At 66.5% G+C, this 21,850-nt stretch overlaps 1 protein-coding gene across 8 annotated transcripts; it reads right to left on the minus strand.

Moving 5' to 3' along the window:
- Nucleotides 1-482: 482 nt before the first annotated feature.
- On the minus strand, nucleotides 483-14,980 carry ANO9 (anoctamin 9). Of its 8 annotated transcripts, XM_041774296.1 has the most exons (24): nucleotides 14,881-14,980; nucleotides 10,897-10,969; nucleotides 10,686-10,811; nucleotides 10,356-10,501; nucleotides 9,299-9,345; nucleotides 9,157-9,215; nucleotides 8,964-9,037; nucleotides 8,703-8,837; nucleotides 8,385-8,481; nucleotides 8,177-8,237; nucleotides 8,006-8,088; nucleotides 6,757-6,861; nucleotides 6,516-6,677; nucleotides 6,394-6,430; nucleotides 6,131-6,242; nucleotides 3,459-3,516; nucleotides 3,278-3,375; nucleotides 3,003-3,142; nucleotides 2,720-2,872; nucleotides 1,895-2,042; nucleotides 1,317-1,418; nucleotides 1,148-1,241; nucleotides 926-1,038; nucleotides 483-834 (listed from the first exon to the last, which is right to left on the minus strand). In XM_041774296.1, the coding sequence occupies exons 2-24, from the start codon at nucleotides 10,945-10,947 to the stop codon at nucleotides 807-809; spliced, it is 2,229 nt and encodes a 742-aa protein (XP_041630230.1). In that variant the 5' UTR covers nucleotides 10,948-10,969; nucleotides 14,881-14,980; the 3' UTR covers nucleotides 483-806. The 8 variants fall into 8 exon arrangements, with proteins under 8 accessions (XP_041630230.1, XP_041630228.1, XP_041630226.1 ...); XM_041774294.1 differs by having other exon boundaries at nucleotides 6,516-6,590; nucleotides 8,177-8,481; XM_041774292.1 differs by having other exon boundaries at nucleotides 3,278-3,336; nucleotides 8,177-8,481.
- Nucleotides 14,981-21,850: the final 6,870 nt, after the last annotated feature.

Consider the following 21,850-nt stretch of genomic DNA (forward strand, 5'->3'; position numbering starts at 1 on the left):
GCGGGGGCGGGACGTCTCACCTGGGCCAGGTGCGCAGCGGCGACGAGCCCGGCGGCGGCGGCAGGTGCAGCCCCGCCCAGCAGCCAGGCCCGGAGGGCGGACCCGAGAGTCCCGCGGGGCGCCTAAGTCTGTCCCGCCGGCGCCTCGGGCGCAACCACCCGGCCTGGGGGCAGAGGGCAAACCGGCCCAACCAGCCCGGAGAGTCGGGACCTGGGGGACTCCTCAGAGCTTCCACCGTCCCCAGGGGCACCTTGGGTGGCTCTGCCCCTCCTCCATCTCTTCCTCCAGGAAGCCTGCCAGTGCCTCTTGCCCCTAAACCCCCAGTGCGGGGAGGGCAGGACCTGAACCAGGCACCCCTCACCTGGAAGCCCAACAGGAGGGGAGAACGACCAGGACCCCGCCACGTTCCACGCCTTTCCCCATCAGGGCTTCCGTGCCTTATCCAGTCCTGAGCACAGACACAACCCACCGGAGCCCCACAATCGACACACACACAAGTTTTATTTTAAGAAAGTTCTGCAGGCCCTGGGTGGGGTGGGGACCCCTGGGTCCCACCCCGCAGAGGGAGGCTCAGCAAATGGGCCGCTCCTCCTGTGGTGTGTGCTGAGAGGCACCCCCCCCCCACCGCCCAGCTCTGTGGGTGGGGGGCCAGAGTTCAAGTTGGGGCTGAGCCCTCACAGACCACAGGGTGCCGCTCACGAGACCCCGCGGCCCCCACACACAGAGCTCCGGGGACCCCCACGTCCACCGTGAGTGGGGTGGCAGGTGGCGGGTGGTTCTCAGCCTCTTGGGCAGCTCGGTGTCTCCTACACGTCCGTGCTCTTGGAGCTGGAGCTGCAGGTGCGAGTGTCGAGTGTCGGGGATCAGGCTCCGGCGCTGTGGCCCCAGCCCCGCCCCCGCCGTCCCCCCGCCTTGCCTCCCCTACCACATCTTGTCCCGGAGCGCCCGGTACTTCTCCTCCAGAACCTTGTTCTTTACGGACTGAGGGACATCAGGCACGAACCAGGCAGCGATGAGCTTGATGCACAAGGCCACATGCTGGGGGCAGGGGCAGGGGCCGGTTGGGAGGTCCCGGGTCCCCAGCAGAGGCGAGGGAGGAGGCCAGAGCCACCACGCCCCCCCCCCACCCTCTCCGCAGCCCGCCCACCTCGAAGAGGATGAGGAACAGCAGGCGGATGGCCAGCAGGACCCAGAACTGCTCCGACAAGCTGTAGTCCCGGGCATCGCGGTAGTCGCGGTACCTGGGGTGGGGCCAGGGGTCAGGGGTGTCAGGGGTGTCAGGGGTGGGCGCCCAGGATGGGGGGCGCGGTCCATACCTGCACTCAGTGACGTTCTCTGAGCCTTCTGCCTGGACGGGGTCCTGGAAGTCCTTGGTGTAGAACACGGACAGGCTGTGGTTGACGTAGCCTGTGAGGCAGCTGCGGGCGGGAGAGGCCCCGGGCTGTGAGGGCCGCAGGCCAAGGCCTCTCCGGGGCTGGGGGCTACGAGGGTGGGGCCGCACAGGACCGTGGGGGTGACTGAGGGGCCGCGGGGTGCCACCGCCTGCCTTCCCTGCGGGGGAGACCCTGAGACCCCGTCTGTAGGTACACAGGCCCCCTGGAGGGCCAGAGGCGCAGAGAAGGAGTGCTCTGGCCTCTCCTGCGGAGCAGCCCCGAAGGTTCTGACCTTGGGAGAGTCATTCGGGTGGACCCCAATTCCCCCACGGGGGTCCCAACACTCCTGGGGTCAGCAGGCTGGCATGGGGGCAGGCCCCCCCATGCCCACACTCGTGTCGGCCACAGACAGTACAGGCAGCATCAGGCCCTTCCCCTGCGCTCCCCCAGGCTGCTGGGCTGTGGCCACACTGGTTCCCCAGGGGCCCTGGACAGTCTGAGGCTCCGCCCCCCCAGCTTACTCCACTGCAGGCTGGGCCCCCAGTCGGCAGGGGCCATAATGGTACTTGTACACCACTCGGGGGATGAACTCAGAAGTGAAGGCAATGACCATCCCGTTGGCGATGACTGCCAGCACCCCAATGGTCTCCAGCACCTGCAGCCAGGTCCCTGGGCCACCACAGTGGGGAGGCATCGGGTCGTCAAGCCCTGACCACTGGCACCGCCCGCCCCCCCTCCAGCCGCCACCCTCAGGACCGGGAGCTTGGATGGTCCCGGGGCCTGGTCACCTCTGCCCCTGCCACGGCTCGTGGTGGCGACGTAGACCAGGAGGGGCTCAGGCCTCCTCTGACCCCCATCTTCTGCCCAAACCCCTCAGCTGCACCCAAGCTCACTCCTCTCTGGGCTCAGAACCCCTAACCTGCCCAAGACTGGGGCTCCCTCCCACTCATACTTACCTCTTCCTCTGCCCACGTCCAGCTCCCCATCCCCTCTGTTCCTCCCTGACCCTCGGCCTTCCAGCAAGGACAGTCTGGGCGACTGAGGCCATGTCATAGTCCGGAGCCCCTGCTTCGGCTCCCTGCTCTCCAAGCCCAGCTCTTCTGCCTGGGTCCCCAGGGAGCCCCATCCCTTCCGTTGGATCCCGGGGTGAGCGTCAGCCCTGCCTCTTCCTGCTGGGGCGCCACCTGTCATTCTCGGCAGGGCCTGAGACAGGGCTGGGGGCTCTCTGTGGGGTGAGGGGGCTTGACCTGAAGGGGTTATTTCCAGGGAACTGGCATGACCTGGTCCCAGCACCCCCTCCCCCACAGAGGTGCCTGTGCTCCTTGCCACCCAGTCGGGCCCCTGACCGATGTCCTTGGCCTTGCGGGGCACCAGGCGCCGCTGCAGCCTGACCATCTTGATGGCGTCCAGGCGGATCTCCACGAGGTTGCTGATGAGCGCGAGCAGCGGGGCAAGAGGGAAGGCGGCCACGAAGATGGTCGTGAAGCCGTACTGGATCACTGTGGGGGTGCAGCTGTCACCCTTCTCTGCAGGCGCCCCACTCACCAGAGTTCCCGCCCCCGGTCCCTGCCGCCTCCTGCCCCAGAACCTGCAGCCTGTGGGGCCTGTGCCCCCGACCACCTCGCGTACTCATCTCCATGAACTCGTCGAAGAGGCTGAAGGTGTTGACTGGGTTCAGGAGGTAGTTGTGCTGCACGTCCCTGAGCTCGGGGTCCCCAGATGCACGGCCCAGCTTGAAGCGCATCAAGCGACATTTGTGAGCCAGCCACCTGGGGGGTGATGAGAACGGCGGGGGGGGTGTCAGGGAGGGGTGCAGGGGCCCTCAGAAGCCCTGGCTTGGGAGATATGCAGGCAGGAGGGGGTGCTTGCATGGAGGGCTCCCTGGGGCAAGGGGCAGTCCTCACGGGCCCAGGTACTCCGCGCAGTTGCTGAGCGTTTGCTTCAGACCCATGATGATGGCCATCTGCAGGAACAGGTCCATCATGCAGCCACTGAGATGGCACTGTGGGGTCAGGGGGACGTCAGGCGGGGGAGGCAGCGCCCTGAGCGGGGAGGCCCGGGAGGCAGGCATTCGGGCAGACTGACCTCCTCCAGCTTCCACAGCCCTGCCAGGCGCACAGACTTCCCGGGGTGACCATTGATCCTGGGAAGGACAGTCAGGTTGGAGGAGGTGGCGCGACCTCCCCAAGTGGGGGTGGAATGGAGGACAGTAGGGGGACAGGGGGAAGCGACAAAGAAAGCCCTGCTGCGGGGACAGGGGCTGGGTGCTGGGTGCCCGGCCTACAGCAGACACACCTCGGGCACACATCCTCACATGCATGCCCGGCCACCCACAGGCTCACACGGGTTCTACACAGGGCCCGTTTCCCCCACTGAAACTATGCACATAGTTTAAAATCACGTACTTTCCATTACATGATAAAATATACAAACTCGAGGGACACCTGGGGGCTCAGTGGTTGAGCATCTGCCCTCCACTCAGGGCATGACCCCAGGGTCCCAAGATTGAGTCCCGCATCGGGCTCCCCGCAGGGAGCCTGCTTCTCCCTTTGCTTGTGTCTCTGCCTGTGTCTCTCATGAATAAATAAAATCTTTTTTAAAAAATACAAATTCTATTAAACCCAAAGTCAGGCTCGGGCTCAATGGTCAGGAAGACAGAGGCTCGGTTCTAGGGGGTTGAACCACCAAACAGTTGGGCTGCAGGGTTGAGCCAGTGGCTCCTGAGAGCCCGCACTGTCGCTTCCCCAGCTGAGCTCTGACCAAAGTGACAAGCGTCCTTCCACCTCGAGGGACGAACAGGGCAAGAGGTCGTCACACGAGAGATGTGGCCCAGACCAGAGCCACTGGCACACGCCTTTCTCGATTACGGACAGTGACCAAGAATTGAGGCCCTCTAGGGAAAGCCTGTAACGCCAAGATCAGAGACCAATTAGAGAAAGAGCATAAAAGAAACTTGGAAGGATGAGAAGTATTACCAGACCAGAAGGGGAAAAAAGAGGCAAGATCCCCAGACAAGAAAAGCCACGGCCTCCCGGTGGCATGAAGACGAGGCTGTGAAGGGACTGTCCAACGGGGCGCCCCAAACTGAAGAGCATGAGCGGAAGGAAGACATTCAAGCCAAGGGTTGAAAAGCAGTTGAGAAAAACTCCCAGAATCTGGAACAAAAGTGGGAAGGAAAAAAAAAAAAGCAAAGAAAATTAGATGGTCAGTTGAGAAGGTCCAGTTTCCAAACAAAAGGCGTTCCAGAGAGGGGAGCAGAGGGCACGGAAGGCGGATGCGCGAAGGTCTCTCAGATCGGGAGGCCCCGAGGCTCCAGGCCCAGCAGACACAGATGCTAACCCTCCCCGCCCCCCCCCCCAGTGCAGGGCGCCAGAGGGGAAGGGGGTCTGGGGGACCCAGGCTCTGGCTGAGCAGCAGGACAGAGCTGCCGTGCGCAGGGGGAGACCAGGCCATGGGAAGGTGCAGGGGCCTGCAGGGCCCCTGAGGGGATGGGAGAGGCAGCTGGACCTGCAGGAGGAGGGGTGGGGCCTCACTGGCATGTGGGGACGTGCTTGGGGTGGCCCCTCTAGTCACAGGAGCATACAGCAGGGCCTTGTGACCTTCAGAGGTCAGGAGAAGAGGAGAAGCCAGCGTCCAGGAGGGGCAGGGGGGTGGGCAGGAGCGGGGAAGGGGGACCAGCTATTGGGCGCGGTGGGGAGTGCATCATCTGAAAGGAATGGGACGGGGTACTTGGGGTACTGTGTGGGGTGGGATGACCAGGGGAGGCAGGGGTGACAGTGAACTGCTCAAGCAAGTCCGGTGACAAAGATGGCCCAAGGCAGCTAGGCAGCTCAGAGCACGGCTTGGTGAGATCAGTCGGGAGACATCTACCTCCAGGCGCTCCATCGGGCCCAGTAAGGGCGTCTGGTTTCCTACGTCCCCTTCCTCGGGACACCCCTGGAAGCTGGGCAGGGGTCCCACACTGCGGACAGTGAGGATGAACAGGTGCACCCGAGGGGGGCAGACGTCTAGAGGGCATCTCCAAGCACAGCCAGGGGCCGGGGACTGCCTGATGTCTTTGAACACACTTGGAGGACCTGGGTTTTTTGTTAAGTTCCTCTGCAGTTTGGGACTGATTGGCATTACGTGTGCGTGTCATGTGGGACTGATTGGCGATACGTGTGCATGTCATGCAACGTAAGCAAACGCACAGAACAAATGGAGCAATGATTTTCTTCAGAACAAAATTCAGTACATTGATTAAACCAAAAAAATGTTCATTTCACTAACAAGAAAGGGGCGAGGAAGCGCACGTGTGTCATATGCAACATGCACCTCAGCCTCGTAAAGCTCAACGGTGGAAATCATCCGGCCATCACCAGTGGAGCCGGTAGGGGAAACTCCGGCCCGGCCCGCACGCCAGGGCTCCTGCGGTGGTTTTAAACGTGGCCTCACCGTCCGTGCGTGTGAGGGAGATGCCCAGAGTGCATTTCAGCACAGAGAGAAGATAAAATTATTCACAGGACAAAACCACGTATGTCCACAGGGGATGTGTGTGTGCACTTGACTGTGTGCAAAATTCCGGGAAGAGCCACACGGTGGTGGGGGGTGGCCTCTGGAGGTGGGGAGTATGGGGCACCGCGGGCTTCCCTACGTGTTTTTATATTGGGTGTCCACCTGTTCTGAGCACGAGTTATTTGAAAAATAAAGTTGAGCAGGTACATCCACTGTACAGGGGGGCTGGGGGGTGGACGGGGTGGGGGCAGGGCCGCCCTTACCTGCCCAGGATGAAGGCAATGTAGATGAGGGACGAGAAGTGGGCAAAGAACTGCAGAGTGAAGAACTTCATGGTGAACTTGCTCTCGCGCTCTGAGAAGGTCCTGGGCTTCTCTGGAAGGAGACGGGGCGCCATCTGTCGCCCATCCCTCACCTGTCCCCATCCTACAAGTCACCTGTCTGCCCTCCCCTGCCTGGGGATCCAAGGCCCCAGCCCTGCATGGGGCAGGAGCTGCGCCGCCCCACCCCAGGTCCCTCCTCTCACCAAAGTCACAAAGCTTCAGCGCCACACACTTGTTGACCTGCGGGAGGGGCGCCCAAAGGGCTTACTTTGGGCTCAGGGGAGACGCTCCCTCACCTGCCCTCCCTCCACCGCCGCCCAGTCACCTTGGTCATGATGAGGATGACCACATAGTGGAACAGGGCGCCGGTCACCACCACAGCCGTGGTCACCTGCTCTTCCTGGAACAGCAGGGCGGAGTTGAAGAGGGCTGCAGCCAGGACCCGGTACACCACCAGCAGGTGGGCCATGCCGATCATGAGGCAGATCTGGGGGGGCGGGCAGGGGGCCTCAGGCCGGTCGGGCCCAGGTCTCCAGCCCCCCACCGCTCTGGGCTCTCCGTGGTACCATGAGCACAGACAGGATGAGGATGACGCTGCTCCTCAGGTAGGAGTGCTGGTGCAGCCGCAGCTGGTAGTCAAGGCGGTTGATGAGCTGAAGCGCCATCTCCTCCTGCGGAGGGCACCAGGCCGCTCAGAGGCGGCGGCGGGGGGGGGGGGGGGGGGGGGGGCTCGGCAGGGGGACTGGGGCGCGCGGGGGGCTGGGGCTGCGCGGGAGACTGGGGCGCGCGGGGGGGCTGGGGACGCGCGGGGGGCTCAGGCGCGCGGGGGGCTGAGGACGCGCAGGGGGCTGGGGCGCGCGGGGGGCTGGGGCGCGCGGGGGGCTGGGGACGCGCGGGAGACTGGGGCGCGCGGGGGGCTGAGGACGTGCGGGGGGGCTGGGGACGCGCGGGGGGCTCAGGCGCGCGGGGGACTGGGGACGCGCGGGGGGCTGGGGCTGCGCGGGGGACTGGGGACGCGCGGGGGACGGGCGCGCGGGGGGCTGAGGACGCGCGGGGGGGCTGGGGCTGCGCGGGGGATTGGGGCGCGCGGGGGGCTGAGGACGCGCGGGGGGCTGGGGCTGCGCGGGGGACTGGGGACGCGCGGGGGACTGGGGCGCGCGGGGGGCTGGGGACGCGCGGGGGTCTGAGGACGCGCGGGGGACTGGGGCGCGCGGGGGACTGGGGCGCGCGGGGGGCTGGGGACGCGCGGGGGTCTGAGGACGCGCGGGGGACTGGGGCGCGCGGGGGACTGGGGCGCGCGGGGGGCTGGGGACGCGCGGGGGACTGGGGCGCGCGGGGGGCTGAGGACGCGCGGGGGGCTGGGGCTGCGCGGGGGACTGGGGCCGCGCGGGGGACGGGCGCGCGGGGGGGCTGGGGCTGCGCGGGGGACTGGGGCGCGCGGGGGGCTGAGGACGCGTGGGGGGCTGGGGACGCGCGGGGGTCTGAGGACGCGCGGGGGACTGGGGACGCGCGGGGGGCTGGGGCTGCGCGGGGGACTGGGGACGCGCGGGGGACTGGGGGCGCGCGGGGGGCTGAGGACGCGCGGAGGGCTGGGGCTGCGCGGGGGACTGGGGCGCGCGGGGGGCTGAGGACGCGCGGGAGGCTGGGGCTGCGCGGGGGACTGGGGACGCGCGGGGGACTGGGGTGCGCGGGGGGCTGCGGACGCGCGGGGGTCTGAGGACGCGCGGGGGGCTGGGGCGCGCGGGGGGCTGAGGACGCGCGAGGGGCTAGGGCGCGCGGGGGGCTGAGGACTCGCGGGCCCAGCGGCCGCCTCACCTGGTCCTCGTCCCAGCCGTACAGGTCCCAGTGCAGGACCACACGGGCCCGCTGCCGCTTCCAGATCTCCAGGAACACGGTGGCTGCGGACGGGAGCAGAGAGGGGGCGCGGGGTTCCGGGGCTGGCGGCCCCAGGGCTCAGGCTGCCCGCCGGTGCCCGCCGACACTCACCCCACAGAGCCATGAAGATGGCGAAGACCACGGTGCCCTCGTTGTCGAAGAGGTGCGTGAGCTGCGGGCAGGGCGCACGGGCTGGGCCGGCCTCCTGCCGCCCGGAGGGGCGCGCAGCTCCGCAGGGGCAGCCCGCGGCTTCCCGTCCCGGGGAGGCCGGCTGGAGCGGACCCCCACCCCCACCTCCACCCCCACCCCGGGGGCAGACCTTGGCGAAGGTGCAGGTGTCCGAGAGCTGCTGGTACCTGCGGCTGTGGTCGCCGCGAGGGCACAGGAGGATGTCGTGGGCCTCGCAGATCTCCTTGCTGAGGGTGCAGGGAGCGGGCTGAGGGCGGATCTCCGTGCCGGGGGCGCGGGTGCGGGTGGGGGGCGGGTGCCGGCGCTCCTCCCGCGCCGACTCCGCCCCGCCCCATTCGAGTCAGCCCCGCCTCCTCTGGGTCAGCCCCGCCCACTCCTCCGCCGACTCAGCCCCGCCCCCTCTCGGTCAGCCCCGCCCGCCGACTCGGCCCCGCCCCCCCGCCCGCACCTGATCTGGCTGGCGTTGAACAGGGCGAAGCCGCTGAGGAAGACCAGGAGGCCCACGGCGGCGGCGGGCACCAGCATGTAGGTGTACCAGCCGAGCCAGGCGAAGTACAGGGCCACCTTCTCGCCGAAGTAGTCCCTGCGGGCACAGCCGCCCGGTGAGGCCGCACCCAGGGCCGCGGGCGCGGGGGCCGACTCGGGCCGGGGCCCAGGGGCGCAGACACCCCGCCGCGGGGGGCTCGGGGATTCCCCCGGGACAGTCCACCTGATGTCGTCGATCGGCTGCGGGCGGAGCACGCGCCTCCACTGCGCCCACTCCTTCCTGAGGTCGTCCTGCCCCTGGGCGCCAGGACAGGCGGTGAGGCTCAGCCCGGCCGGCACCCCCCTCCACCCCCCCACCCGCCCCCCCCCCCCCCCCCCCCGGCCCGGCCGCCCCCCGCCAGCCCATCGCCGCTCACCTTGTGCAGCACGAATCTGGTCTCAAAGACCCCACTCTTCACCAAGTCATCCAGGGTGTCTGGTGGTCACAGGAGCGTCGGGTCACACGGAGCAGGGGGGAGGGGGAACCGTGCCCTGCCCTCCCCGCCCACCTGTCCTTACCACCAGCGGCTGTTGTGTTGTTTAGTACAAAGTTGACAATTCGGATTCTGGAATGCAAGCCCTGGTCAGCATGGCCTGAGCTCAGCCCGCCTCCCTAAGTCCCCCTGCGGCCTGGCCGCCCTGTGGCTCCAGGATGGGGCTCCCCTGGGCAGGCCTCCCCTGCCAAGGCCCAGTGCCCCAATGTCCCCTTCCAGATACCGGGCCTAGCTCCCCCCCATCACACCTGCACCTGCAGCCCCACACAGCCAGGGCACACCCTATGCCTGCACATGCATGGATCCTCCTTGTGCCCTCTGAGCCCCTTCCCTACGGAGACACCAAGGCTCAGAGAGGTTGGGTAACCTGCCCAAGGCCGTAGCACCAGGAACGGGCACAGCCGGACACTTGAGCACAGAGCCACACTCCTCCAGAACACCTTCTGGTAAGACGTGGTCCCCGGGGCGCCCAGGGCACGCCCCCAGCCTGCTCCTCTACTCAGCCATCATCCCCTAGCACCTCCCAGAGACCAGCCAGCTCTCCTGCGTTCACAGGAGGCTCGTATCCAAACCCCAGGCATCCCAAATACCAGTCCCCAACCTACCAGGCCCCGGCTGAGCTCAGAGGGGCCCGGGCTGAGGGGAGGCGGGTGATGGAGGAGGGGCGTGGGGAGGCGTGGGCGGAGGATCAGCAGAGAGAAGGTGCTTGGAGAGAAGAGGCTTGGGTGCCTGTGAGGCTGGGGACAGATGTCCGGGAAGGGGCATTTGGTCTGGAGATGGGACCCACATCCCAGGTCTTGGGGAGATGGCGTCAAAGCTAGGGGGGATGGCTGGGAGGGCCCTCCTGGTCCTGCCCAAATCCTGCCCACCCTTCAGGGAACACAGTCACATGGAACCTTCAGAACACGCCGAGAAGTGACAACTGTCTTTATCCCTTATCACAGACAGATATGGAAACTGAGGCACGGGGCTCTGCCCCTGGAACCTGGGACCTGGGACCTAACCATGCCTAGAAACCGGACTGGACCAGCAGCATGGCAGGCGGGGGTCCTCCTGGCCCTGGTTACTGGCCAGCCTCTCACCTGGTGCTGGCTGGGATGGGGGCTGGCCCGGCGGGCTGCGTCCTGGTGCCAGGACCCTCGGGCTCCATGAGGAGTGTGCGGTACAGGTCAAAGATCCTGCTCTCCGCTCGGATCCCAAAGAACACCTTCTCGCGGTCTTCCATGATCTGGGGGTGGGAGGCGCTGGGAGACCCGCACTCCACTTTGTCCACAGCCACTGGCCTGTCCCTTCTGCTCCAGGCACAAGGCCCTGGCCACATCTCCAGACCCCTCCCCAGGACACGCTGTGCCCCATGACCCCAGCGCCCGGGCCGCCACGCCCCACACCAGCCAGGCGCTCAGCCAGCCCACCTTGTAACGGAAGCCCTTTCTCTTGAGCTCCTCCAGGAACTGCAGCTGCCGGTGGGCCTGCCCGGTAGCTCTCCGGCCGCGGCGTTCAGCCACGAGGACGTAATCCCACGGCTCAGAGGCCTCGGGCTGGAGGGAGGAGGTGCGGGGCTGGGCTGGCACCGGGCACAGGGCAAGGGCGGGACCAGCCCGAGGGGCCCCCGTGGAGACTCACGTCACTGGTGTTGACCTCCATCAGCGGGAAGCTGTCCCCTTCCATCCCCATCGGTCTGGAGGCTGTCCTTACCCTGGGGGTAGAGGGTAGACAGAGGCATAGGGCTCAATCCTGGCCCAGGTGCTCCAGCATGGAGGGGGCCAGCGTGAAGCTGGGGGTGAACAAGCACGTGGTTCCAGGCGGGGCTCAGCGCCAGGAGCACAGTGAGCGGGGCGCTGCGTGGGGAGGCCCCAGGTGATGCCAGCAAAGGTCCATTTGGAAATAGAAGCACAGAGCTGCTAAAATCCTCAGGAGGGGACGGGCAGCAGACCAGGATCTCACAGAAGAGCACGCGGAGGGGAGGGCACAGAGGCCGCGGGCAGGCGGGAGAGCACGGGTCAGGTGCCCAGACCGCCTCCTGCCACCCTTGCCGATGCAGGTCGGCATGGAGGTCAGGAGGTCCCCGGGCAGGAATGGGGGAAGCTGGATGGTACAGCCCGGCCCAGCCAGCCCCGAAACCCAGAGAGAGGATGCTCCCAGCGGCTATTTCACATAAAACTCGTGCAAAGAATCCAAATTCCCATCAGCGTGTGGATGGTCAAGGGCTCGGTGCAATCCCGGACGGCAGGAGACCACGCAGCAGGAACGTGGTTGGGCTGCTGCCACGCAGGGGGCCCGGGGACCACCTGGCATGGCTCTGAGGTGGGTAGAGGTCAGTCCAGGGAGCATCCACACCTGGGACAGATGGACGGAGCTCGGGGCGAGACTCTTTGGGAGGAACGGTGGCCTCAGGGCCCCTCCGACTGTCCCTGAGCTACTGTGGCGGCACTGCCGCGGTTACAGGATCTCTCTTCCTCCCCCGCCGCCTCCCTTGTAGACTTGACACAGGAAGTAAGTGTGGGAAGGGGACAGCGAGAGCCCCGGAAGACGGCCCCCAGCCCGGGTGACGAAGCCCTAGGTCGCAGTGACGGCTGTGGCCCCTCAACACAGTCAGGATGTGATGGGGGGGCCTAAAGCAGATGGTCCTGTCTCTGCCCCAGAAAATAGCAGCCTCTCTGCGGAGCCTGGGCAACTGGCCGCGGAGAAGCTGGACGGCAGCACCAGCACAGACGGGAGGCCCGAGGGCAGGGGAGGTGACGTGCCCCGTGGGACCCTGTGCAGCCGCGGGCACCGAGAGGGACACGGGGGAAAGCTGGCGACATCCGAGTCCAGGCGGCTGGGGGGCCATCGATTTGACGGGAGCCCAGGTGATGGGGCTGCGGCAGCGTCGGGGTGCCCCCCCCCGCTGTCTTCACGCCCTGTGGGGTGTCCGTGCAGGTGCTAACACTGCACAAGGGGGCGTGTGGTCAGGCCCCCCCCGTGGCCGCAGAGGGCAGCAGGCTGTGGCTGGCCAGAGGCCGTGGGGCTGCAGGACGTGGCGACAGGGACAGTGAGAGCGGGTCACATGCCGGCTTTGGTGCTCAGAGCCCGGGCTGCCAACACTGTCCCCCGGTGAGACCGCCCGTGACCGTCCACCTGGCTGCGGGCAGCGCTGAGAGGGTCCCCAGCTCACTGTCCCGGGAGGCGCAGGGATGCCGCACATCCCGGGGCTAAGGTGCGGGCAAGACCCCTGGGGCCCCACTGGGACGCCCCACCTCTCCCCTGCCAGGCTGGCACGTCAGGGCGCTGCCCCAGGGGGACCTGGCCTCCTCCTGGCTGAGGAGCTCTGTGCGGCCCTGGCCGTCTGCCCCCGCAGAGCACCGTCCTCCCCAGCCACCCACTGCCAGCCGCCGCCCAGCCCCCCACGACCCGTGGCTCTGGCCTCAGGACGGCCCCCTCCCTGCCGACCCAGCCAGCCTCCCGGGAGCGCCACCTGGGGAACTACGGGCCACGCGGCACATCTGAATCCCAGTTCCTGTGTGGGACGCACTTGCACTGAACAAGAGCCTTTCACGCAGAGCTCAACTTCACTGGGGACTTGTTCTTTAGTCGCTTCAAACCCTGCAACCCTAGTCCAGCCCCCCAATGCCACGCGTGGGTGTGGGGAACCGGCCCCGGCTGAGCCTGGGCCTGCCCACTGTCTCCCCTCTGCCCCGGGCACAGAAGCCAGAAAACGGCATCACATCTCCGCCCCTCTCCCCGCCGCCCCCCCCGCCCCCCCCCCCGCCCCGCCCCGCAGCTCTTGGGCTTCGGAAGCCAGCGTCTCACGCCCCAGAACACTGCCTCTGTGCCCCGGAGCCCCTGGCACTCAGGGGTGGGCTATGGCCTCCCAGACCCACCCTGGGCCAGAGGAGAGCCCGCTCTTCGCAGACTTGCAGGGCAGGGAGGGCCTCGGGGCCGAGTGTGTGCGTCTCAGGGACGAGAGGTCCTAAGTGGATGGTCTGCCCCTCCCTGCCTCCGTCCCCCATCCCTCCCCCTCCGCAGCTGTCAGACCACCATGTCCCGCGTCCACCCGTGACCCCCCAGGCCCTCACGGGTGATGCGGCCTGCTCTGTGTGCAGCCCTCGTGGGCGGTGCAGGCTATCGGGGGACACAGGCGCCTGCCTGGAGCGTGACGTTGGCCCAAGGCCACGAAGGGGGTGCAGCTTTCCTGGTAGAGGAAACATGTATGGACAGGCTCTGGGGAACGCGTGCAATCAGTGTCCAGGGGCTGGGTGCTTAGTACTCCCGGGGACTCAGGACTCAGCACCTCCAAGGACATGGTAGTTAGTACCCCCAGGGACTCAGGACTCAGCACCCCTAAGGATGTGGTAGTACTCCCAGGGACTCAGGACTCAGCACCCCCAAGGACGTGGTACTTAGTACCCGCAGGGACTCAGGACTCAGCACTCCCAAGGACGTGGTAGTTAGTACCCCCAGGGACTCAGGGCTCAGCACCCCCAAGGACGTGGTACTTAGTACCCCCAGGGACTCAGGACTTAGCACCTCTGAGGACGTGGTAGTTAGTACCCAGGGACTCAGAACTTAGCACCTCCAAGGACATGGTACTTAGTACCCCCAGGGACTCAGGATTCAGCCCCCAAGGACGTGGTACTTAGTACCCAGGGACTCAGGACTCAGCACCTGAGCTTGGCAGAAACATCAAGAGAAGGGAGCTGCCAGTGTTGGCAGAAGCGGGGCCCTCACGGAGGCGGCTCGGGCACTGGGGCACTCAGTCAGCTGAGGGCATGGGAGCCACGGAAGGGCCCACCTGGGGACGGCCCGCTCCCATCCTGTTGGGGGTGGGCTGCCGGGTGCCCCCTGTGCTCTGCACCCGCATCCGCCCGTGCCCTTTGGAAGCACTGATTCCTGCCTCAGCCGGCGGGGGGTGGGGGGGGCGGCCAGAGCCTCTCCCTCCCCCCGCGGGCACTGGCAGGGGTCGGGCGGGGGTGTGCCCCTGTGCTCACCCGGGCAGCGAGGTGCCAGAGCCGGCTCTGGAAGGGCTGAGAGGCCCTGGGCGGAGGTGGAGCTCGAGGCTACCTGCTCGGCCCACACCTGGGAGGGCCCCGGGAGACTGAGTGGGAGGCTGGTTTCACTCCCCACCTCGGCACCGTCCCCTCCCAGGGCCACCCAGGCGCTGTGCCCGCCTGGATGGCCTCTGCCCTGGCAGAGGGGGGAGGCTGTCTCACCTCCCCGGGGCTCCTCGGCCTCCTGCTCTGACCCCAGAAGCAGAAGCCAACAGCCTGCAGCGAGCCCCGAGGGCCGGCCGGGGGCCACAGTCCCGGGCAGGGCAGCAGAGTGCCTGGTGGGCCCCCCGCCCCCCGCCTCCCGGGCTCGGGTCAGCCCCTCCTGGAGGCCAGAGCCCCTTCCCCTCTGTGGAGCAGAGCTGCACGTGGGGACGGACACACTGTCCTGTCGAGGGGTCACGTGCACTCTCGGGGCCCGGCCCTGGGGTCCCCAGCTTCCCCCGCAGGGCAGGAGGAGAGCTGCCCTCTGCCTGGCGCTGCCCAGGGGCCATCCCCGCGGCGTTCAGGCTGCAGGGATCTGGCAGGCGAGGGCCCCCCGCGGGCGTGGCCGGCCTCAGGTGTGCACTGCGCAGGGACTCACCTGCTCGCTGGCCGCGGGGTCGGGGCTGGCAGGAGCCTTCAGGCCCGAGTGTGGCAGCGGGCAGCAGGCGAGCCCTACCTGACTTCCGTGTGGGCCTCACCCCTCCCTCCCTGGTCTTTCCTGCCTCGCTCCTCCTGCCCCTCCTCCTGCCTGGGCTGATCCTCCTGCAGCCACACCCCAGGCTGGAAGGAACACCCCTCCCTGTCCTGGGGACCCCTCTGCCCCCTGAGGGCTCGCCCTCCCCAGTGGGAGGGGCTCCCCGGGGAGATGGAGTGAGAGTGGCATCTGGGAGTGCGGATGGGCGCAGGAGCACCCCGGGCCGGCTCCCCGCGCACCTGCCTCTTCAGGTGGCAGGACACGCCCTCCGCAGGGTCCCTGCAGGGCCTGTGGCCTAGACTTCCCACCCGCACCGCTGTTGGTTTCCTTAGGGGAGAAGTGGGGCCCGAGTTGAGGACACCCCAAGGAGACACTCCCACCCGAGCCCCTGCACTGTGGACCTCACCTGGGCGGCCAGGGCCCTTGGGGTCCTGAGGACCCTCGCTGCCCGGGCCGCCAGCCAGCAGAGCCCCCCAACAGCGACGTGGGGTTCCCAGGCTCCAGAAGCTGCTCGGAAGCTCAGGACAGCGGGCAGGGCCCCCGGGGCATGGCACGGGGACACGGAGCAGAACCAGGGGCACCCCCCACCCCACCCCTCCCGGTACGGGGTGCAGGGGTGTGCACGGTGTCAGCCTGCCCTGGGCAGCCCCGCGTCCACACCCAGCATGGGTGTCCACCTGCCTGGGAGTTGCGGGCCCCCGACTCGTGCGGGGGACCCCAGGGCAAGCTGTGGGGCGGCCGTGACCAGGCCGGAACTGGGACCAGTGGAGAGACAGAGGGACCTGCATGACTCCCCCAGAGCGACTCTGGACGCGGCCTTAGGGCTGGTTCCCGGGGAGCCTGGCTCCAGAGGTGGACGCAGAGACTCACTGCCTTCCCCACAGATGGGGGCCGGGGGCCGGGGGCCGGGGGCCGGGGGCGGGGGCCGGGCCAGCACCAGTAGGAATTTTTGAGGCTAATTTTTATTGTATTAAAATTGCAAATGAGCATATAATGTATCCTGGTGCCACAGGCAGAGGCCAGAGATTGATCGGCGCCGACTCCCAGTGACCCCGTCCCCCCACCGCCCTCCCTCCAGCAGCCCCCAGTGTGTTTCCCAGAGTGAAGAGTCTCTTACGGTGTGTCTCCCTCTCTGATTCCGTTTTTATTTTTCCCTCCCTCCCCTTGATCCTCTTTTGTGTTCCTTAGATCCCTCGTGTGAGGGAGACCGGATGGGCACCGTCCTTCTCTGATGCACATATGTCATCCAGCGTCGCACCCTCTAGTCCGTCCATGTCCCTGCAGGTGGCACGATCTCAGTTGCTGGATGCTCAGTGATGTTGCGACCCCACCTTCCTTACCCGCCGCCCGCCTGCCGATGGGCGTCTGGGCCCCTCCCGCAGTGTGGCTACCGTGGACACCGCTGCTGTGAACGTGGGGCGCGGGGGCCCCTTCGGGTCACTACGTTCGTGTCTTTGGGGTAAATTCCCGGAAGTGCACCTGCTGGGGCATCGGGTAGCTCTGTCTTCAACTCCTTGAGGACCCCCACACTGTTCTGCAGAGTGGCTGCTCCAGCCTGTGTCCCCCGACAGTGCACGAGGCTCCCCTCTCCCCGCAGCCTCGCCGACACCTGTTGTTTGTTGACTTGCTCGGCTCAGCCGTCCTCACCAGTGTAAACCGGTATCTCGCTGTGGTTTTGATTTCCGTGTCCAGGACCAGTGTGAACTTCCCCCGTCGTTCTGCCACCTTAAACACCTGGCCCCACCACACGGCTCAAAACGGCTGCTCAACCTCCAGACATCACACCCACGCTCCCGCTCACACCGGCAGGAGGAGGAAGGGGGGGAGGGACGCTCCACGGGGCACGGTGGGTCACAGGGCCCCAGCTTCCTGCAGGGAAGTCTGCGAGCTGTGATCCCGCTTCCCAAGGAAGGAGGCAGAAGGACGCCCGGCCAGCGGCCACGCACACAGGCCAGCAGGCCTCAGAGGCCCTGTTTGAGTTCCGGAAACAGTCATCGAGGGATTCGGAGCGTGGGTAATGTGAACTCCGGGTCCATGTTGCCAGCCGCTCCCGGCCCCTCCAGGTGGCCAGGTCCACCTGCCCGGGGTGTCTTCATCTACGCTTGCGTTGTGTTAAAGCCACCCATGGACGGGCTTCCCCTGACGCGGGCGTCCCTGCAGGTGTCTACAAGGCTGTGGGAGCTCCGTGTCCCTACCCGGCACTCCTGTCTATAGGGCCGCAGAAGCACTGCTTCTCTTCCCCACCGTCCAAAGCCCCGAGGGAACTCAAGTGACATCCAGACCCCGCTGATCCAGAGCTGGGCCCGGGGCCCCTTGGGGCAAACACGGCATCTCCAGCCTGGGGCGGGGAGCACTGGCCTGGCCCCGCAGGAGACGGTGCCCTACCCTCAGTGCGGGGTGCACAACAGGGACAGAGCCCATCCAATCCCACCCGGAGGAAAACCAGGTACAGCCCGTTGGGAAAGCAGTTCAGCAAAAAAGAATCAGAAGCCTCAAAAGGGTTTATGGCTTGGTCCATTGATTTGCCTTTTTACAAACCATCCTAAGGAGAAAAAAAAATAATAATGAACATGTGTATAAATATGTCCCGTGAGGCAAAAATTATGAACCACTGAGATGCTCGACAATAGGGAAATGTCCTAGCAGACGTGCTGTGTGCACACGCGGGCTGAGCAGCCATAAAAACCACGTGTTCAGAGCAGCGAGTCTGCAGGAAACGCTCACATCGTGCTAAGCGCAGACGCGCAGTCTGCAGACGTGTATGGGCTTTGTCGCCTCAACTAGGTTAAAACGCGTTGAGATACGGGAGGGTGGATTTGCTGTTCGTGCTCATCTCTGCTTAAGGACGTGCGCCTGGGCTGGGGACATCATGCTTTTCCTCCTCCCGTCTGCTTTCTTCAAAGGCTCTGCAACACACGCATCCCTTCTACGGACTTATTAAACTTACTTCATGATGACGCTAAAATCCACTATTATGCACTTAATTTCCCCCAGATTCGGCCTCGCTCCCTTGGCCTTGGTCTTGAACTCAGGCATCGCCTGAAGAAGCCACAGGACGGGGGACCAGCCCCTTGCAGGCCGGGTGGCCGCCCGGCGGCTGGCAGCGCTGATCCGACCCGGGCCTGGGCCTCCTGCTGCCCCCGGGGACCGCGGACCCAGCTCCTCTTCCCTCCTCTGCCGAGCTCCCTGCTCGCGTGGCCTCTTCTGTCTGAGGGGCCGAAGTGCAGCAGGAGGCCTGCTGCCTCCAAGGCCGCCCCGACCCCTAACTGGGGGGCCAGTGGCCATGCTGTGGAGGAGGCCAGGACGGCAGGGCCCCCGGAGGGCCCCTGGCCGAGTCCTGCGAGCAGGAGCGAGCGCTGCTTGTCCTCACCTTGGGCCTCTGCCCTCCCAACCCCAGGGGCCCACGTGTGATGTAGTTTGGGGACATCGGTGAGCTTCATGGGGTCCAGAGCCCACGGCCCGGAGTCCCGGAGGCATCTGCGGTGCAACATGGAGGTTTTACTAAAGCAGGAGGAGCTGCTCCCTGCCGGCCTGGGGTAGTGGGGGCAAGGGACTGTACACCTCGGGGTGGGGGCTGTGGGGACGAGGGCCACTCGCGAGGGCGTTGACGTGTGAGGAAGACCCAGAATCCCGGAGGGACGGTGCTGCGGCGCCTCCCCAGTACCTGCCAGGGGCCACAGGTTCTGGGGCCAGTTACCCTCATCCACGGCTCCCTCCGCCCGTGGCCCCGTCAGGTGCGGCCCAAAGGCCCTGGGAGTGTCCCTGAGGATCTTTCTCCGAGGCTCGCAGCCTAGGCAGCTGCAGCCGGCCTCCCAGCCCCCCTCTGGCCTCTGGCCCACGGCACCTGTGTAGGGCCCCGCGGGGAGGACCCCTTTCCCAGGCCGGGCCCCTGTCCCCCGGGTCTGCCGGCCGCTGGTGCCTCCTGTCACCCCAGAGCTTCAGGGTGGGGCCCCCAGCACCTGCTGTCCTCTCCCCAGGGACAGTTCTGTTCTCCTAGTGCCGCCCCCAAACGCCTCTGGGCCTTCAGGCTCCCCAGCTCCTGGCTTGTGTCCAAAGGAGCAGAGAGCCGTCCCTGCCTGAGCCCAGGGCGCAGGGCCCCATCCCGCCGCCAGCCCTGGGGGACCGCGGGTGGCACAGGCCGCTCGCTCCCCTCTCCTTTGCACAGTTGCTGCTCCTTCCGCTCCCGCAGCACCCTCCCCCTTGCCACAGGGACACTGTAGGGGAGCACTCTGTCAAGTGAGTCAAGAGTGAGTCCTGCAGCTGGGGAAGCCGCCCTCTGTGCTCCCTTCCAGGACCAGCGGAGTCTGAGGAAGGCCGGGGGGCGGGGGGGGCCGCCTTGCAGCCCTGCTGCCCAGGGCTCGAAGCCACCACCTCTGAGCTCCCGGCCCTTCTCCACGCGGGGCGAGTCCCACTGCCTCCGGCCGAGCTGCAAGCCCAAGGCACCAGGCAACGGGCCCCGGGCCCCGCTGTCTGAAGGGACTGTTCGGCCCAGGCTGCTGCAGCCGGAGAGCAGCAGTTAGGACAGGGACCCGGTGCCGCTGAGACGGTAAGAGCAGACCCGGGGGCAAAGCTGCAGGATGGTCAAGCATTGAGGGTCCCACGGGGAGAAGGCACTGAGGCACAGGGCGGGGTGGGGGTGTCCCAGACCTTCTGCTGCTTCAGTGTCTCTGTCTCTCAGCCAGAGATTAAAATAGAGCCCCAGGGGGCATGAAGGTCACAGGAGTGAGCAGTTGTAAGCGTCAGGAGCCCTCCTGGCACAAGGCCAGAGCCTGGTGGCAGTTAACTACCACGTGGATGCACTGAGGGCAGAGGGCACCCCTGGGGCTGGGCCCAGCCCCTGCGCAGTTCTACCCCGGCCCCACCCACAACGGGCCCTAGCCCGCTCCCCCCACCCCTCGGCAGGCCGTGGCTCCTGGGATCCGGCCCGCCCCTGGCCGGCCCTGCCGAGGTGGGGGCCCTGTCCATGCAGGAAGGGGGTAGCTCCCGGCACATTTTGGGACAAACACCCTAGGAAGCAACAGCGGAGCAAGGCCCTGGAAATGTGCCACCAGCTGGGGTGGAGAAGAGAGGTCCTGAAGGATGGCTCTGGGCCCCCAGGGCAGGATGAGGACCTGCTGGACAGGAGGGGGGCGGGAGCTGGCCTCTGGGGGCCTGCGTCAGTCTGTGAAGGCCAGTGCAGGGGGGAGCAGGGTCCTGGCTCACCGCTGTGCAGACAGGTGGCCCTGACCTCGTCTGGCCTCCCTGCGGCCGTCAGGACAGAGCAAAGGGGGCTCCCTGGCCATCCTCTCCAGCCTCCTCGCCCTCACTTGCACATGTACTTAGGGGGGCCAGGTCGGGGGGGGGTCAGGGCTGGGGCCAGGTGGAGGGCAGCGACCGGGCCCCAGAAATCAAACTCTTGGGTGTTTTACCAGCAGAATGAATTTACTTGGGAAGAGCAGACGGTCACCGTCTGGGACAGGCAAGTCCCCGGAGCCGCAGAGAGCAAAGTCTCCCGGAGGAAGGGGCCGCTGTAAATGCGAGTCCACAGAGCGCCCCGGGAGCTGGCCGGGGCGGGGCTGTCGTCTCCTCCTCTCGGGCTGTAAAGCAGCGTCCACCTGCGAGCCGTGCCTCCTCCTGTTGGCTCTGCAGCCGACAAGCAGGGTGGGCCCCGACGCCATCCTACACTGGGTCCCCGGCACCGGCCCACGGCCCGGAGCGCACCTCCCGCGCTGCATTTCCTGGCACAGCTGCCTGCCCTGGCCTCCCAGGAGGCTGATGGATCCCGCAGGTGGGTGGCGGGCGGGGAGCCAGGAATGCACGGCTGACAGAGAGACCTGCTGAAGACAAGAGGGAGGCTCCCAACGTGGAGGAGGCCAGTGGAGGAGGGATGGGCTCCTCCATCCCCAACAGCACAGCCCTGGGAGCATAGCCTGTCCACGGGGAGCATAGCCTGTCCAGGGGGAGCATAGCCCAACCAGGGGGAGCACAGCCCGTCCAGGGAGAGCGCAGCCCGTCCAGAGGGAGCGCAGCCCGTCCAGGGGGAGCACAGCCCATCCAGGGGGAGCACAGCCCATCCAGGAAATGTACAGTCCATCCAGGGAGAGCACAACCCATCCAAGGGGAGCACAGCCCGTCCAGGGGGAGTGCAGCCCGTCCAGAGGGAGCACAGCCCGTCCAGAGGGAGCACATCCCATCCAGGTAATGTACAGTCCATCCAGGGAGAACACAGCCCATCCAAGGGGAGCACAGCCCGTCCAGGGGGAGCACAGCCCGTCCAAGGAGAGCACAGCCCATCCAGGGGGAGCACATCCCATCCAGGTAATGTACAGTCCATCCAGGGAGAGCACAGCCCGTCCAGAGGGAGTGCAGCCCGTCCAGAGGGAGCACAGCCCGTCCAGAGGGAACACATCCCATCCAGGTAATGTACAGTCCATCCAGGGAGAGCACAACCCATCCAGGGGGAGCACAGCCCATCCAGGGGGAGCACAGCCCAACCAGGGGGAGCGCAGCCCAACCAGGGAGAGTGCAGCCCATCCAGGGAGAGCACACCCCGTCCAGGGGGAGCACAGCCCGTCCAGGGGGAGCACATCCCATCCAGGTAATGTACAGTCCATCCAGGGAGAGCACAGCACCCCCCACCCCTGACAGACAGTGGCAGGCTAACCAATGAGAAGCCACGACACTCCCAACTCCCAGGTGACTCCCAGGACTTCTCCTTTACAACAGCCCCTCCCATCCCCCGTCCCCCAATCTATAAAGGAGCATCTCTCTCCTCTGTCCTCTGGACATGCCTACGGTTTTGTCATAGCTTGCTTATCCCAAATTACAATTTTCCACTCTCCTGAATAAACCCATTTTGTTGGTAAAATAGCTGGCAGTGTTATTTTTAAGGAAA

Source organism: Vulpes lagopus, chromosome 11 (assembly GCF_018345385.1).
Source record: "Vulpes lagopus strain Blue_001 chromosome 11, ASM1834538v1, whole genome shotgun sequence".
Taxonomy (NCBI): Eukaryota; Metazoa; Chordata; class Mammalia; order Carnivora; family Canidae; genus Vulpes; species Vulpes lagopus.